At 32.8% G+C, this 14,713-nt stretch overlaps 1 protein-coding gene across 1 annotated transcript; it reads left to right on the forward strand.

Annotated features, from left to right (window-relative positions):
* Positions 1 to 107: 107 nt before the first annotated feature.
* On the forward strand, positions 108 to 13,983 carry LOC131950379 (uncharacterized; the record flags this gene model as incomplete). The annotated part of the gene is given in 16 exon segments (XM_059312486.1): positions 108 to 247; positions 827 to 968; positions 1,371 to 1,628; positions 2,043 to 2,163; positions 2,419 to 2,561; positions 3,176 to 3,315; positions 4,198 to 4,339; positions 4,443 to 4,700; positions 5,334 to 5,454; positions 6,802 to 6,947; positions 7,246 to 7,394; positions 7,989 to 8,130; positions 8,576 to 8,833; positions 9,016 to 9,136; positions 9,529 to 9,671; positions 13,820 to 13,983. Coding segments are annotated over 16 exon segments (2,588 nt in total), but the record flags the coding sequence as incomplete, so codon positions are not given.
* Positions 13,984 to 14,713: the final 730 nt, after the last annotated feature.

Raw genomic sequence — 14,713 nt, forward strand, 5'->3', positions numbered from 1 at the left:
TATATAATATAATATAATATAATATAATATAATATAATATAATATAATATAATATAATATAATATAATATAATATAAAGATACATTTCATCAATTGTTTTTTCACAGCTGCTGTCATGACAATATCTGACGTTGGTGGTCCAATTCTCACAGACACAACATATAATGTTGGAAGTGCCGGACCAACTCTTACATGCACGACAACTCCACCATTGGCTAATGCAAGCACTGTGACATACACATTCCGGGTTTGTGCATTTGACGTGACTCTAACTATACATATTTTTGAAATAAACTTTTAATTAGAAGCATCATTAACAGATTAAGTAGAAAATGTTTTTTTTTTAAATAAAGGAGATCATTGTATGACAGGGGTGAAATAGAATGTTAATATTAGACTAAATTATAAACTAAGCTGAGGCGTATAAAGTGTATATTATCGCATGGAGTTGTCGTCAATGCCCAATCACAGCGGAATTCTTAATCTATGTGTTCGCTTTATACTCTAGCAAGTACTTTTTGGGTTTGTTTTAACTTATATTTAAACATTAATATTTAATATGTATATAATGTGTGGAGACTGTCAAAAGAACAATTGTAATGTCCAAGATATCAACTTCTAGTTTAGTGTTAAAAGGAAGATAAACTGAATTCGAATATAAATTTCAGACATTTTTTAAAATCTTAAACATTATTAAAATAAAGCATCTATAATCCCGTTTTTCTTTTTTATTCGGAGTATAAAAAGAAGAATTGTAATAATGCCAAATTTTTAAAAAAAATCTATCTTTTTCTTGAATTGCATAATTGAAATGTTTTTTTTACAGAACGATACAGCATCAATACACGCGAGTTATTCTGAAACCTACACATTAAATGGCAATTTACCAAGTAGTTCAACATACAAGTGTGGTGTTACATATGATAGGTCAACCGTATATTCGCCAACTAGCGCCATAATAACATTCAGTATGTAATTGACGCTTTTAGTATTTTTTTATTTATTATTTTAATATATGTTTAAATAAGAAAAAAAAAACGAATGCATTCACATTTATGATTTAGTAATTTATTATTCATATCTTAAAGAACTAAATTAGTTATATAGCATAATAAAATGGTAACATTCATGATTAGTTTCTTGACCATATTTGATCATTTCGTTATTTTATATAATTGTTGACGCTTTTGCATTATTAAAAAAATAATGTAGACAACAGTGATAAAGATAGTGTAAAACATTTGAAATTCGAGATACAAACAAAAAACATACGATATATTAATTGAATTTTTTTTTATAAAACTCACTGTAACTTTTAATTGACTTAAAACTTATAAAACGTGAATTTAAAATACCAATTTTGTTTTCAGGTAACAACTTCATCGCTGTCCCTACTATAATTAAAACAAGTCCCGGAGATTTAGCTTTAGGGTTCACTTTCAGTTTAACATGCGGGGATGCAACACTTAACGCAGACTTTTACCAATGGTTTTTCGATGAAACTTTGATTGAAAACCTAAGCACTAAAGAACTCCAACGTGCACCATTCACTGAGGCTGATATTGGAGTGTTCAAATGTCGGGCTATCAAAAGCCGTTACAGAACGGCAAATGCGACTTTTACAGCCGGTAAGATTTTCTGTTTTCATTTAGAAACAAATTTCTAGGTTGGACGTTTATATAATCTAGACATGAGACCCGGCAGTTCAGAGCTCTCTGTTTTATTTTCTATATTTACCTAACAATAATCTTTTACAAGAGGCATTCGGTCCAAATAGTCAGGGGATTTTCTTGGTGACTTATCCTAAATAAGACAAATACATCTATGTTCTGCAAAAAAAAAAAAAACGTTTTCAATAAGGGTATGTTAATATTGTAAGCAAGTTATTTGATTTTTCTTCAAAAGTCTTACATAGGTGCATCATCTTTATGTGCTAAGTGTAATCTCACATTGAGAAGAGAAAACATTTTTTTAAAGATAATTAACAATTAATTATAATTAAATCAGTGTAAATTGTAAAAATTATCTGTTTCATCCAACAGTTATGAAACCTACGCTCAACCGTCAAACTTTGGGATCATTTTATGGTGCAGGCGGTAACTACGTTCTTAAGTGTAATTCTGGATCTAATGCACTTATTGGTTGGAGCTACGCATGGGCAAAGTAAGATTGTCGAGCATAGATATCTCTGTAAATACCAAATAAATAGACATCGTTTTTACAATTTTTATCAGTACAAAAATATAAGACGATACGTATTGTACAACAAATTATGAAAAGGAAACATAGAAAGTAAAGTGTACATTTTTCTTATGACTGACAAAAGAAACGGTGTATATAAAGAAAACAACGTGTTGAAGAGTTATTACTGAATATATACATTCGCTGATAAAATAATCTGGATTGTTTCTATTTAAGGGAAAGTAGAGACCTCAACATTCATGCTGACAACTATCAAATTACCAACGCAACAGCGGCAACCTATGATGGGACATACACATGTACCTCAACATACAACAGGGTTTCAAGTATAAGCAATAACCTAACTGTAATAGTCGTAGGTTAGTTGTTTAGTGTTCTAAGTGCTTCGCTATTTATATATTATGTCGTATGTAGTTACACACACACACATGCATATATATATATATACATATATATATATATATATATATATATATATATATATATATATATATATATATATATATATATATATATATATATATCCATATATATATATCCATATATATATATATGTATATATATATATATATATATATATATATATATATATATATATATATATATATATATATATATATATATATATTCATCTCTGTGTTTAATCTATCTAGCACCAAAACATCCCATACTAAAACAACCACAAGCATGGCACATTTTCTATTTAGGCTACACTTAATAACATATAAACGACCATTCTCTCATTGCATACTCTCTCACACTCGAACTCTTGCCAATCTTACCCTTTATCATGCGTGATTCAAAAAAGTCGAAACACTATGATTAAGTTTCAAATAACTACAATGGGTAGAGTGGATATAAGTAACAATTACTAAAGCCCCACACTTTATTTTGCCACTACATTCACATTTCCACAACACTATATAATTACAAACGATCGATCAAGTTTTTAAATAACTTCTCATTCCTGCAGCTGCAACTCTGATCGTAGAGGACTCCCATGGTCCAATTTCTATTGACACAACTTATAATGTTGGAGCTGAAGGACCAACACTTACCTGTGGGACAACTTCACAATTACCTAGTGAAAACACAGTGACATACACATTTATGGTAAGTGCGTTGATAAAACATGAAGTATATATATATATATATATTATTTTTAATCGTGGTTGTATTTTTATTTTAGCAAGAAGATAAATTCATCCTATCTAGACAAATTCATTTTTGTTCTTTTTTTCCTTTACATTTCTTTATTATAAGCTGTTTTTTTGTACTTTTTTTATGCTTTAAATTTTGCAAAGGATTTGCATTGATTGTTCTGATTAGACTTAAATTAGGCTTTAACATTAAATCTACTATAACGGAGATAACAAGAATAAATACTAGCGATTTGAAGACAATGGTCTTTTTTTCATGGATATCTGGTTTGTACGCCAAGACCACAAACTATAAGCGGCAGACAATTATCTTTAAAGCAACTATTTCTATTTAGTAAGCGAGAAAATAATGCAAACGTTTTTTTTAAGGTTACTGCTACGTGTTTTTAATGCTTTACTTTTTAGTACTCGAATTCCATCATTACTGGAAAGTAGAAAAATAAAATAAAAATATTAAAGTACTTTATGAAAAAAAGCTTTTAGATGCAGTAGAAATAAGATAACAAAAAACATAATTTCTTTAATTTAAGTATTGGTCTCTGAAACGTGTTAGAGATATTTTTACTATAGAAAGCAAGATTCAGTGATTTACTTATTTTTAGCAATTTTAAAAGCTTACTGTTATGAAGATTTTAAACATATTCTTAAGCTAAATTTATTCATAAGCAGTATAAAATTTTTAAATAATGCCCAACAACACTAGTTGGTAAAATACTTTCCTCATCATACCGTTATACCCGGAGGATACAGACACAGATAAAACTGTGTGGAGTGTTAAGCTGTATGTGCTTGACTATCTAAATTCAGTATTCTAACTTAAGCGGGTTATTTACAGAACGATACATCATCAATTGATGAAGGTCCCTCTGACACCTACACGTTAAACAAAAATGTACCAAGTAACTCGACATACAGTTGTTCTGTTACTTATGACTTGTCAACAACATACTCGTCACAAAGTCCCAGAATAGCATTCAGTAAGTTTATTTTATGTTTTATACATGGTGTTTTTTTTTTGCGATTTATAAATATATGTATTATCAAAGTATAAGGAATATAACTTTCATACTTTCTGTTTAGGTAACAACTTTATCTCTGACCCTTCAATAATGAAAGTAAGTCCTGGAGATATTACTTTAGGATCTAACCTTACTTTGTCTTGCGGAGATACAACGATCCACGCAGAATTTTATCAATGGTTTTTTGATGAAACAATGATTGAAAATCAAAGCAATAAAAGACTTGAGCGCTCCCGTTTTACTGAACGTGACATTGGCGTTTACAAGTGTCGGGCTGTAAAGAGCCGATACACGACGGCAAATGCAACATTTACAGCCGGTAAGTTTTGTCAGTCCCGTTTTACGCGTACATTGTTTTTTTCACAGATGTATCAAATAATGTTTAATGATCTAATTTTGTAAACAGTAAATAAAATGTGTTAATACAAAAATATGTGAAGCTCGTAACCAATTTAATGCGCTACTGAATGTGATAATTAAATAAGTAACATATAACATGACAAACCAATGTATATGTGATTATCGTATTTTATATTACATTTATGACATGAACATTATTGCTTTTTACATCTATTTTTGTTAGAGCTTTTGTTTATCAATATAGTTGTTTACAAAATAATATTTTAAAAAAAAACATCGGATATCCACTTTACATAAATAATAAATATTTAAATTAATTTCTAATTTCTTCGTTTTTATTTCGTGTTTCAAACGATTGTTGTTGTTTTTTTATATTTTTGCTGCAAACTTTTCCGAGACAAATAAAAAGGAAAATAACATATTCGATATATAATGACAGCTCTAATATATAAAGTAACAATTACAATTAGATTCCACTTTAGGGTTGCGAGAATCAGATTCCTGGTTGAGCATTTTAAAGAAAAAAGACAAATATGTATTTTAATTGAAAATATAGAACATAATTGATTTAAAAAAAATAACTTTGTCATAGGTATAAAACCACAGATCATTCGTGAACCTTCTGGATCATTCTATGGAGCAGGCGGTACTTATATTCTAAGGTGTAGTACTTACTCAAGCTTATCAACTGGGTGGAGCTACTCTTGGACTAAGTAAGCTTTTAATTCATAACTGCATCTTTTAACCAATGCATTGTTGCATGCTAGTCCTTTTCTAGTACGTTATTATAAAGGTATTTAGGTGTAAGTCAATGAAAAAGTAATCTATAAGAAAAGACAGACACCATCGCGTAGATTTTAAAAAATTAATTTCAGGCATCACTTCGGGGGGGGGGGGGGGTGCGGTGGGATGTAAGGGGGCTGTGCATTTCTGCAGCCCCACCCCCGCGTACAAAATATAATATATATAGAGAATATATATTTATTTCATTGTCCGTCCGTCCCCGTCCCCCCGAAAATTTCAAGTCCGGGAGAAACAAAGACTAAACAAATATGTTTGCTATCTAATAAATTTTCACGTATAAATCTTCAATATTTTAAAAATATAAACATAAATAAGTCTTGAGAGAGTAAAGATGATGTGTTTCTATATTTTTTATAAGCGTTTGAAAAACAAAATTGGGTCCTAGGTACTTTCACCATAGTGGTTTCAACAAGAGCATGGTTTTGACCATAGGATGTTTGATCATAGGTTCACAAAGAACCTTTGTTCAAAAATCCGCGTTCCCAAAATTGAACATACCCTTAAATTAAATTAACCCGGAGTGATCTCCCGTAAACTTTCCGAATATTCTAATATAACACTACGGGGGATGGCAACTCGGAATATAGACATGATTTTTAATTACTTAAACTTTTTAAAATAGGATAGAATCTCATAGAAAAAAGAATTGCGCATTAAGTGAACGCCAAACAATATGCGTATAATAGTGCGGAATATTATTAGTACTTCATAAATTCACATGCGTTTTTTTAAGAAAATGGTAAGTAGCTTAAATTACTACTACCGTTTAACGGGAATTCCTAAAAATTTGACATAAGGCAGACAATTACATTTTTTACTTACGTGTGAAATTTTATTTATCTATCTGAAATATAACTCAAGTTATAGGCTTTTGTAAAATGTGAAAGTAGAATAAGTTTCACTTCCGGTTACCGGAAATTACCGATACGTTGACACAGAACTGCAATAATATAATACTTTTATAAGAAATTTCATCAAACTAGCTGTAAAGGTACTCAAGTTATCGTGTTCACATACATACACATACACACACATACACACACATAAACATACGAACAAAATTGCAAAACTATGTTTTTCTGACTCAGTGAGGTGTAAAACGTACAGATTTATAAAAATCTCGATTTTTTTTTCACGATTAAAAATAGTTCTTCTATACTTTGTATACGAGAAGGTGAAAAAATGGAAGTTACTCAACTTGTCTCGATTTACAATACTTATTAACAATTCCAAAAATATTTTTTTTCTCTTTTCAGAAATAGTAACGTCATTAGTGGTTCCGCAACTCAATCTTACACAATTACTAATGCAAGTGCCGCAATACACAATGGCGTCTACAGTTGTACCACAACATACAACGGTGTTTCAAGCACAAGCGATAACCTACCTATATCAATTATTTGTTAGTTAATTTTAAATGTTTATCACTTAGACACTACAACACTTAGACTTTAAAATCTCAAACGGTATCCCAAAGATATGAGATGAGCCTATTTATTCATTTTTTACACAAATATACTGATCAGAGTTTTATTTTTATTTTTGGCAATTAGTGGGGGATTCGACACTATTAAATGTGCAAGACTATGTATGTTTTAATGAAATCTGGCTTCCGTTAGCGTTTGCGTTTAAGTATCTATTTTGTTTACATTTTTGTAATCTCTTATTAATAAGAATATTGTTCACATACACATCAAAAGCCGCTACCCTGATTGTGACGGACCCGCTTGGTCATTTAACTACAGACACAACCTACAATGTTGGAGTAGACGGTCCAAATCTCACCTGCACGACGACCCCAGAACTGGAAAATATAAACAGCTCAAAACATATGAGATACGAGTTTTGGGTATATTTTTGTAATATCCGTTGCATGAGCTTAGTTTTAGCAACACAATCTAATTTGATTTGTTTGTTGATTTGTAGTTGATTTGCTTATGAACTGGTATCTGATTTATCCGACCTAATTTTATTTTAAAATATATCGCACTTTAGTATCATTTTGTATACGTCAAAAATCCTCATCTAACAGTCAATACTTATTTATGTATTCTGCCAAATTACAAAACACTAAAACATGATTTTAGTTTTAATCTCTTAAACAATCTAACAAATCTGAATCTATATTACTTGTGATTACAGTGGCGTAGCCAGGATCGTCTCAAGGGGGGGGGGGGATTCAATTTTTCCCCGCGGACAAACTTTCGATTTCCACCCCCCCCCCCCCTCAAACTTTCGATTTGCACCCCCCCCCCCCTCAAACTTTTGATTTGCACCCCCCCTCAAACTTTCGATTTGCACCCCCCCCCTCAAACTTTTTATATATATCGAGGGGTCTATGGGGGGGGGGGGTTATGACCCCCCCCTAACCCCCCCCTGCCTACGCCACTGTGTGTTTATATCAGTATATTTTGAATGTAAACATTCTCATTTGATTTTACAGAACGGTCAAATTTCCTTGCAAGATGGTATTTCAAATACTTACACAATAGATACGGCTACTGAACATAGTGCAACATACAATTGTAGTGTTACATATGATGGGACTACAACATATTCATTGCCAAGCAGCAACATTTCGTTTAGTAAGTTTTACTCCTTTCCTAATGTACATGAGTAAATAACAAAGTAAATTTAACAAAGGGGGGAAATATGCATTTTAATATAGATCTACCTTGTTTAATTCTATACTAAATGTGTATACCCATATATTATTTGTAGGTATTCAAACGTATAATTTATGTAGTTAGTTTGTAACAAAAAAGACGTGTTTCCCTTTTTCGACATTTTTTTTGTAAGAGTTAAAAGTTTATAATATAATATTTTTTAATATTTACAAAAAGGCCACGGAAAATACAAAGTCATTGTCGTCAAATAATTAATCCAAATTCACAGCAACAATTGCCAGGTCGTAACAATTTTCTGAATAAGGAATTTAAAATATTGTTTGTGGTTTTGAAAGTCCTGTGGATTTTCTTGAAGCATTTATTAGTTTTTTGAAATTGCATTTTTTTGTAATTTATATTTCAGGAAACAAATATATTCCCGACCCTGTCATATATAAACAAAATCCTGACGAGTTATCCATAGGATCTACCCTTGTTTTATCATGTGGCGATGAAACAACTGTAGCTGACATTTTTCAATGGACAATAAAGGACAAAGTGCCCCAAAATCAACAGAGCCAGACATTCCGGGTGGACAATTTCTCATTGGATGATATCGGAGTGTACAAATGTTGTGTTGTAAAGAGTCGTTACATTACGGCAGAAGCGTCATTTGTTGCTAGTAAGTTTTGTGTTGTCAAAATATAATTCTGTCTTGCATGTCAACGATGTTTTTCTAAATTCAACACATTAAAAAACAAACATTTTCCTTTACATAATTACGTACATTATTATTCTTTTAAGTACCCTAGATACTCTATGCCTATATTAGCTTTAGAAAGCTGTATATTAACATTCCAACAGTTATGAAACCCAGTATAACCCGTGTGCCTTCTGGAACTTTCTACGGTGCAGGATGTGACTACACTCTCCTTTGTAATTCTGGCTCAAGTGAAACGGTTGGGTGGACTTACTTGTGGACAAAGTAAGATGATACAACAAAGCTATAATTTCTAAGTTTGTGTATTTCATAACAAGTTTTGTATGGAATATATATTGCTTTGTGGGTTTGATTATTATTTACGCTTTACTACTCTCCCATCTCTTTAAAACTGCTTGGTAGGTTTTTGCACATTTTTTATTTTATTTCGCATTTGCGGTGCCTCAAGAAAATACATAAAGGACGAGCCCACACACCCACAAATACGCTTTGATATATATATATATATATATATATATATATATATATATATATATATATATATATATATATATATATATATATATATATATATATATATATATATATATATATATGAATCAATGTTATGGAGGATTTACCAAGTTTCATCATTATATGTATATTACAAATTATAGAAACAGTGTAAACACTACAACCCAAACAGCTTCGTATATACTCCACAATGCTTCATCCTCTACACACGATGGCGTCTTCACCTGCACCTCAGCGTACAACGGTGTATCCAGCACAAGCGATTCGCTAAATATAACCATCGTAGGTTAGTTACATGAGCAATAGCACTTTTAATCTCTGAGGTTATTACAATTAAGTATTATAAGTATATATATGTTACGGTCAAAGCCCGAAGTCGGCCAATGCTAGGATTGGCCGGCCAATCCGCGCATTGGCCAATATCGCCTCCCATAAGTCGGTCAAAGTCCGAAACTTTGCTTGATTTCGGCCTTTGGCCGGCCAATCCGCAGACTGGCCATGGTGGACCGGCCAAAGTCTGAAATAGCTCTTGATTTCGGCCTTTGGCCGGCCAGTCCGCGGACTGGCCATGGGGGACCGGCCAAAGTCTTAATTAGAAGATCATCTGGCTAGTGACGACCGGACTAAGTCCGAATTAGAAGATCATGAGCAGATTTTGGTTTTTTTTTATGCCGTAAGGATCATGGAATTAAGTCTTTATTGATTTTTAATTAAAGTAAATGACAGAAACATTCAAATTTTTTATTGTACTATAGTCTCAATCTATCAATATCATCATTTGTTACAACAAGTTGAACTTTTATGGTATTTAGAATTATATAGCAGCTTGTTATTTTTACACTTGCAGCGATTTGTTGTGCACTTAGTTGTGCAATTGCAGCGAGTGTAGCCTTGGTCCCCAGTCAATGATTGTGAAGATGCGATGGTTCGTAGTGAATTTTCCTCAGTGCCAACTGACGACAATAAGATCAGTTTTTCGTGAAGAATTGAAAACTCACTTCTAGCATACAGTTGTTTTAGAACACCATGTTCCGTTCCTAATTTGTAGAAACCGCCCTCGACAACTGCAATCACGCTTCGGGGATCACCGTGACCTCTGTCAACATCTGGAAAACGGATGCGTACATTGTCACCCATTTCACCATCTTTAAATTTTGTATTTGATGTTTTAAGCATCTTAGCACCTTGAGTTTGCAAGCTAGTAAGAGCTGCTGACCTGTGTTCCATGATATCTTGTTTGTTGTGACACAATCTGCAGGTAATGTTCCCTCCGTACCCTTCGTCTGCTTCATTGGGTATTCCACAAATAGCATGGACATCGTTGCCACAGGATCCAAAAGAATGAGCTGCACTACAATGTTTTTCACAAACTATATAGAATCTGTTGGACACATTATTGTCACGCAACTGGTCTGGACGTTCCGCCACGGCAGTAGATGTGTTAGCTGAGGATGTCGTTGCATTTATGGCAACCTCCATTTCTTGTTCAATGTTCTCAAGATCTTCTTCAGTAACTATTTTATCGAGAGCCCATATATGGAAACTAACACGGATTTACATTTTTTTCTTTTGACAGCCATCTGCTATATCTGTCTCATGGTTTGACGGCACTTTTGATCCATGTCGCCTTGAATATAGAATGCTATACAAACAAGAGCTAAACAATACGTTATTCTCAATGAAAACGCACCCAGAATAATAAAATGCGATCACAACTTAATCTAGATAGAACATTGGCCAGGACATCCCGGCCAGTGCGCGCATTGGCCGGCCAATGTACAAAATACGCTGTCAAGTTTAAGCGCTTCGGACTTTGGCCAGTACGTCCCGGCCAGTGCGCGCATTGGCCGGCCAATGTACGAAATATGATCTTAGTGCTAAGTTCTTCGGGCTTTGGCCAAGAGAGCCGGCCAATGCGCGGATTGGCCGGCCAATCCGCGCTTTGGCCGCACTTCGGGCTTTGACCGTTATATATATATATATATATATATATATATATATATATATATATATATATATATATATATATATATATATATATATATATTATCCCATGCGTCTACCCAGCTCTTATGGGTACCTAACTCGGGGAAAACTAAGGTGTCTTGGTATAAAGCTGACCACACTATCCTTTCTTACGCTGAAGTCTCTGAGGCGCATGAACTTTAATTCATCTGCCCCATATGTCTTGGGCACAAACTGGAAATTTATATATATATATATATATATATATATATATATATATATATATATATATATATATATATATATATATATATATATATATATATATATATATACTAGGCATACTGCCTAGCTTCGCTTAGGTTTTCAAAAAACATTTGATAATTTGAATACTAATTATTTGGTGATGGATGAGGTGTGGAGTGCTTAAATTTAAACAGTAATGCTTATTTTAGAGAAGATGTTGTATGTTGTTTAACAATCGCTTTCAGAGCAAAAATTAGAAAGTACGCAATTTCCAACTAAAATGGAATTAGAAATACAGAGGTTCCATTAAAAGTATAGCGCATAATTTATATTACATTGACTTTAAAAATTGATTTTTTTATTTAATTATGATACGTAGCTTAATTAACAACTTATTTTTTTTAACAACAAATGTTATACTTTGTCGTTTTCTGTTTCTGTTTAAAATAGTATACAATTATTTGAAAAATAATTATTAAAAAATAATTATTAAAAAGGTTACCTCCCTTGAAAATGGACCGAATGACGTATTGTTTTGTTTACTTTTTTTAAAAACAGTTACTATGCTTATGTAAAAAATTTTGTATATGAACATATTTAACGACTACAATGGCTTTTTCCGAAGGGAATAACGTTTTTTTTGTTACCCTCCAGGGTCGGTCTATGACCTCAAATAATATTAAGGGGATCGTTCGTCAATTTATTTATATATATCTCATATAAGGAGAATTTCACTCGCGGTCATCTTTTAGCCCTGCTCGAGGGCTTTGAGTCCGACCAACAGTTTTTCCATACGGCCTAGTCATCTATAGAAGTGTATGCAAAACATTAGCTTGATGTACAGAGGTTAAGTAACCTAAAACTTGTTTTGGAAATTCCCTGTTTTTTCCATAAAATACAAAGATTATATAGGGAAATACAACTGGTCAGTTTTGACCCATTTAACGAATTTTCCCGGACATGGCGAGATTTTTGTGACACCCCGAGGCGTTCTCCTACTACCTCGCGAAATTTCAAGGGGGGTCGTCGGAGGAAATTTTTTTTTCGTAATAGAGCTCATATAAAGAGAATTTCACTCGCGGTCACGTTTTAGCCCTCGTCGAGGGCTTTGAGTCAAACCGACAGTTTTCCCTAAAGGTCAAGCTATTGACCTAAACGTATGCAAATAATTAGCCAGATATATTGAGTTTAAGTACCCTAAAGTCTGCGTTGAAATGACCCTCTGTTTTCCCCATAAAGTACAAAGATTATATAGGGAAATACAACTGGTCAGTTTTGACCCCTTTACGAAGTTTTCCCAGATATGCCGAGTTTTTTATGACACCCCAAGGCTTTCTCCTACCACCTCACAAAATTTCAAGGGGGGGTCGTCGGAGGAAAATGTTTTTCGTAATAGAGCTCATATAAAGAGAATTTCACTCGCGGTCACATTTTAGCCCTCGTCGAGGGCTTTGAGTGAAACCGACAGTTTTTCCTAAAGGTCAAGCCATTTACCAAAGAGCATGCAAAAAATTAGCCAGATGTAAAGAGGGTAAGTGCCCTAAAATCCGTTTTGAAATGACCCTCTGTTTTTCCCATAAAATACAAAGATTATATAGGGAAATACGACTGGTCAGTTTTGACCCATTTCCCGATTTTTCCCGGACATGGCGAGTTTTTTGTGACGCCCCAAGGCTTTCTCCTACCACCTCACAAAATTTCAAGGGGGGTCGTCGGAGGAATTTTTTTTTCGTAATATAGCCCATATAAGGCGCCGGTCAGTCGAGGTCAGTTTTGACCCCCTCCCCGTACACTTTTTGGCCAACCGTCACCGGCCTTCGTGTTCTATCGCCCGAAGGCACCATCGTGCCAAATTTGACGCGCCTGCGACCACTTTGCTTTATATATATATATATATATATATATATATATATATATATATATATATATATATATATATATATATATATATATATATATATATATATATATATATATATACATATTACACATATCTATATATACATAGTTATATATATAAATATATATATGTATATATATATATATATATATATATATATATATATATATATATATATATATATATATATATATATATATATATATATATATATATATTGAAATATATTGGATGATATACATTTACATTCCCATATATCTAGATTACCTACTCTAGTGAATGCATTAACAATTTACAATATTATTGCAATGATATTTGATCAGAGGCCATCCTGGTGGTAACAGACTCAACTGGTCCAGTAACAACAGACACAGTGTACAACGTTGGATCAGATGGTCCAACACTCACCTGCACGACAACACACGTTCTTGCTGATTTCAACATTGAAATTCCTCCAGTTTATGAATTCTCCGTATGTGATCTTTAGTTTGAATTGAATGTTCTGATTTGTAAAATATTTTAAGCTTTTTCTTGAAATGAATTAAAAGTTACTTAAATGTGTTTAATGACATATTATATTAAACTTAAAAATATCATTTGTTATGTTTACCGTTAAAAATTATGTTTGCTTTATTATACTAATTTATCATAGATATGAACTATTCTTATTCCATATTTATATTAAATAGCAATAAAGCAATAGTTACAATTTATCTGGCACGTTACACTTATACAGCTTTGCATTTAATTAATTAATTCGTTTTTTTTATATATTTTTTAAAATTTTCTAAGTACATACATAGAAGGGGACGACGTGGTCGAATGGTAGAGCATACGAGTACTTACCCGAAATTCTAGAGTTCGAGTCCGGTTTTAAGCTAGTAGAGCCTCGCTGAATCCATCAATTTCTTATTGGTACCTAAATCACGTTTTTTTTTTAAAGTAAAGGCGCCTGGGCACAGTTGACCACACTATCCCAGTTCATAGAAACATTCAAACTCGACTTGCCCCACGGACCCTAAGCTTAGAAAGGGAACTTTACATTACATATGTAGGATGATTAATACATCAAGTATTCTATAAAGGATGGCACAAAGACAATACAAACCGGACGCTCAAACACCAGCGTATTGGATTCCTCTGTTGTAAGCAGTGCAACTTACAACTGTAGTGTTGAATTTGACGGGTCGACAACATACTCGTCACGGAGTTCCACC

This window comes from Physella acuta, unplaced genomic scaffold, assembly GCF_028476545.2.
Source record: "Physella acuta isolate Inbredline_101_S28 unplaced genomic scaffold, ASM2847654v3 ptg000759l, whole genome shotgun sequence".
Lineage (NCBI taxonomy): Eukaryota > Metazoa > Mollusca > Gastropoda > Physidae > Physella > Physella acuta.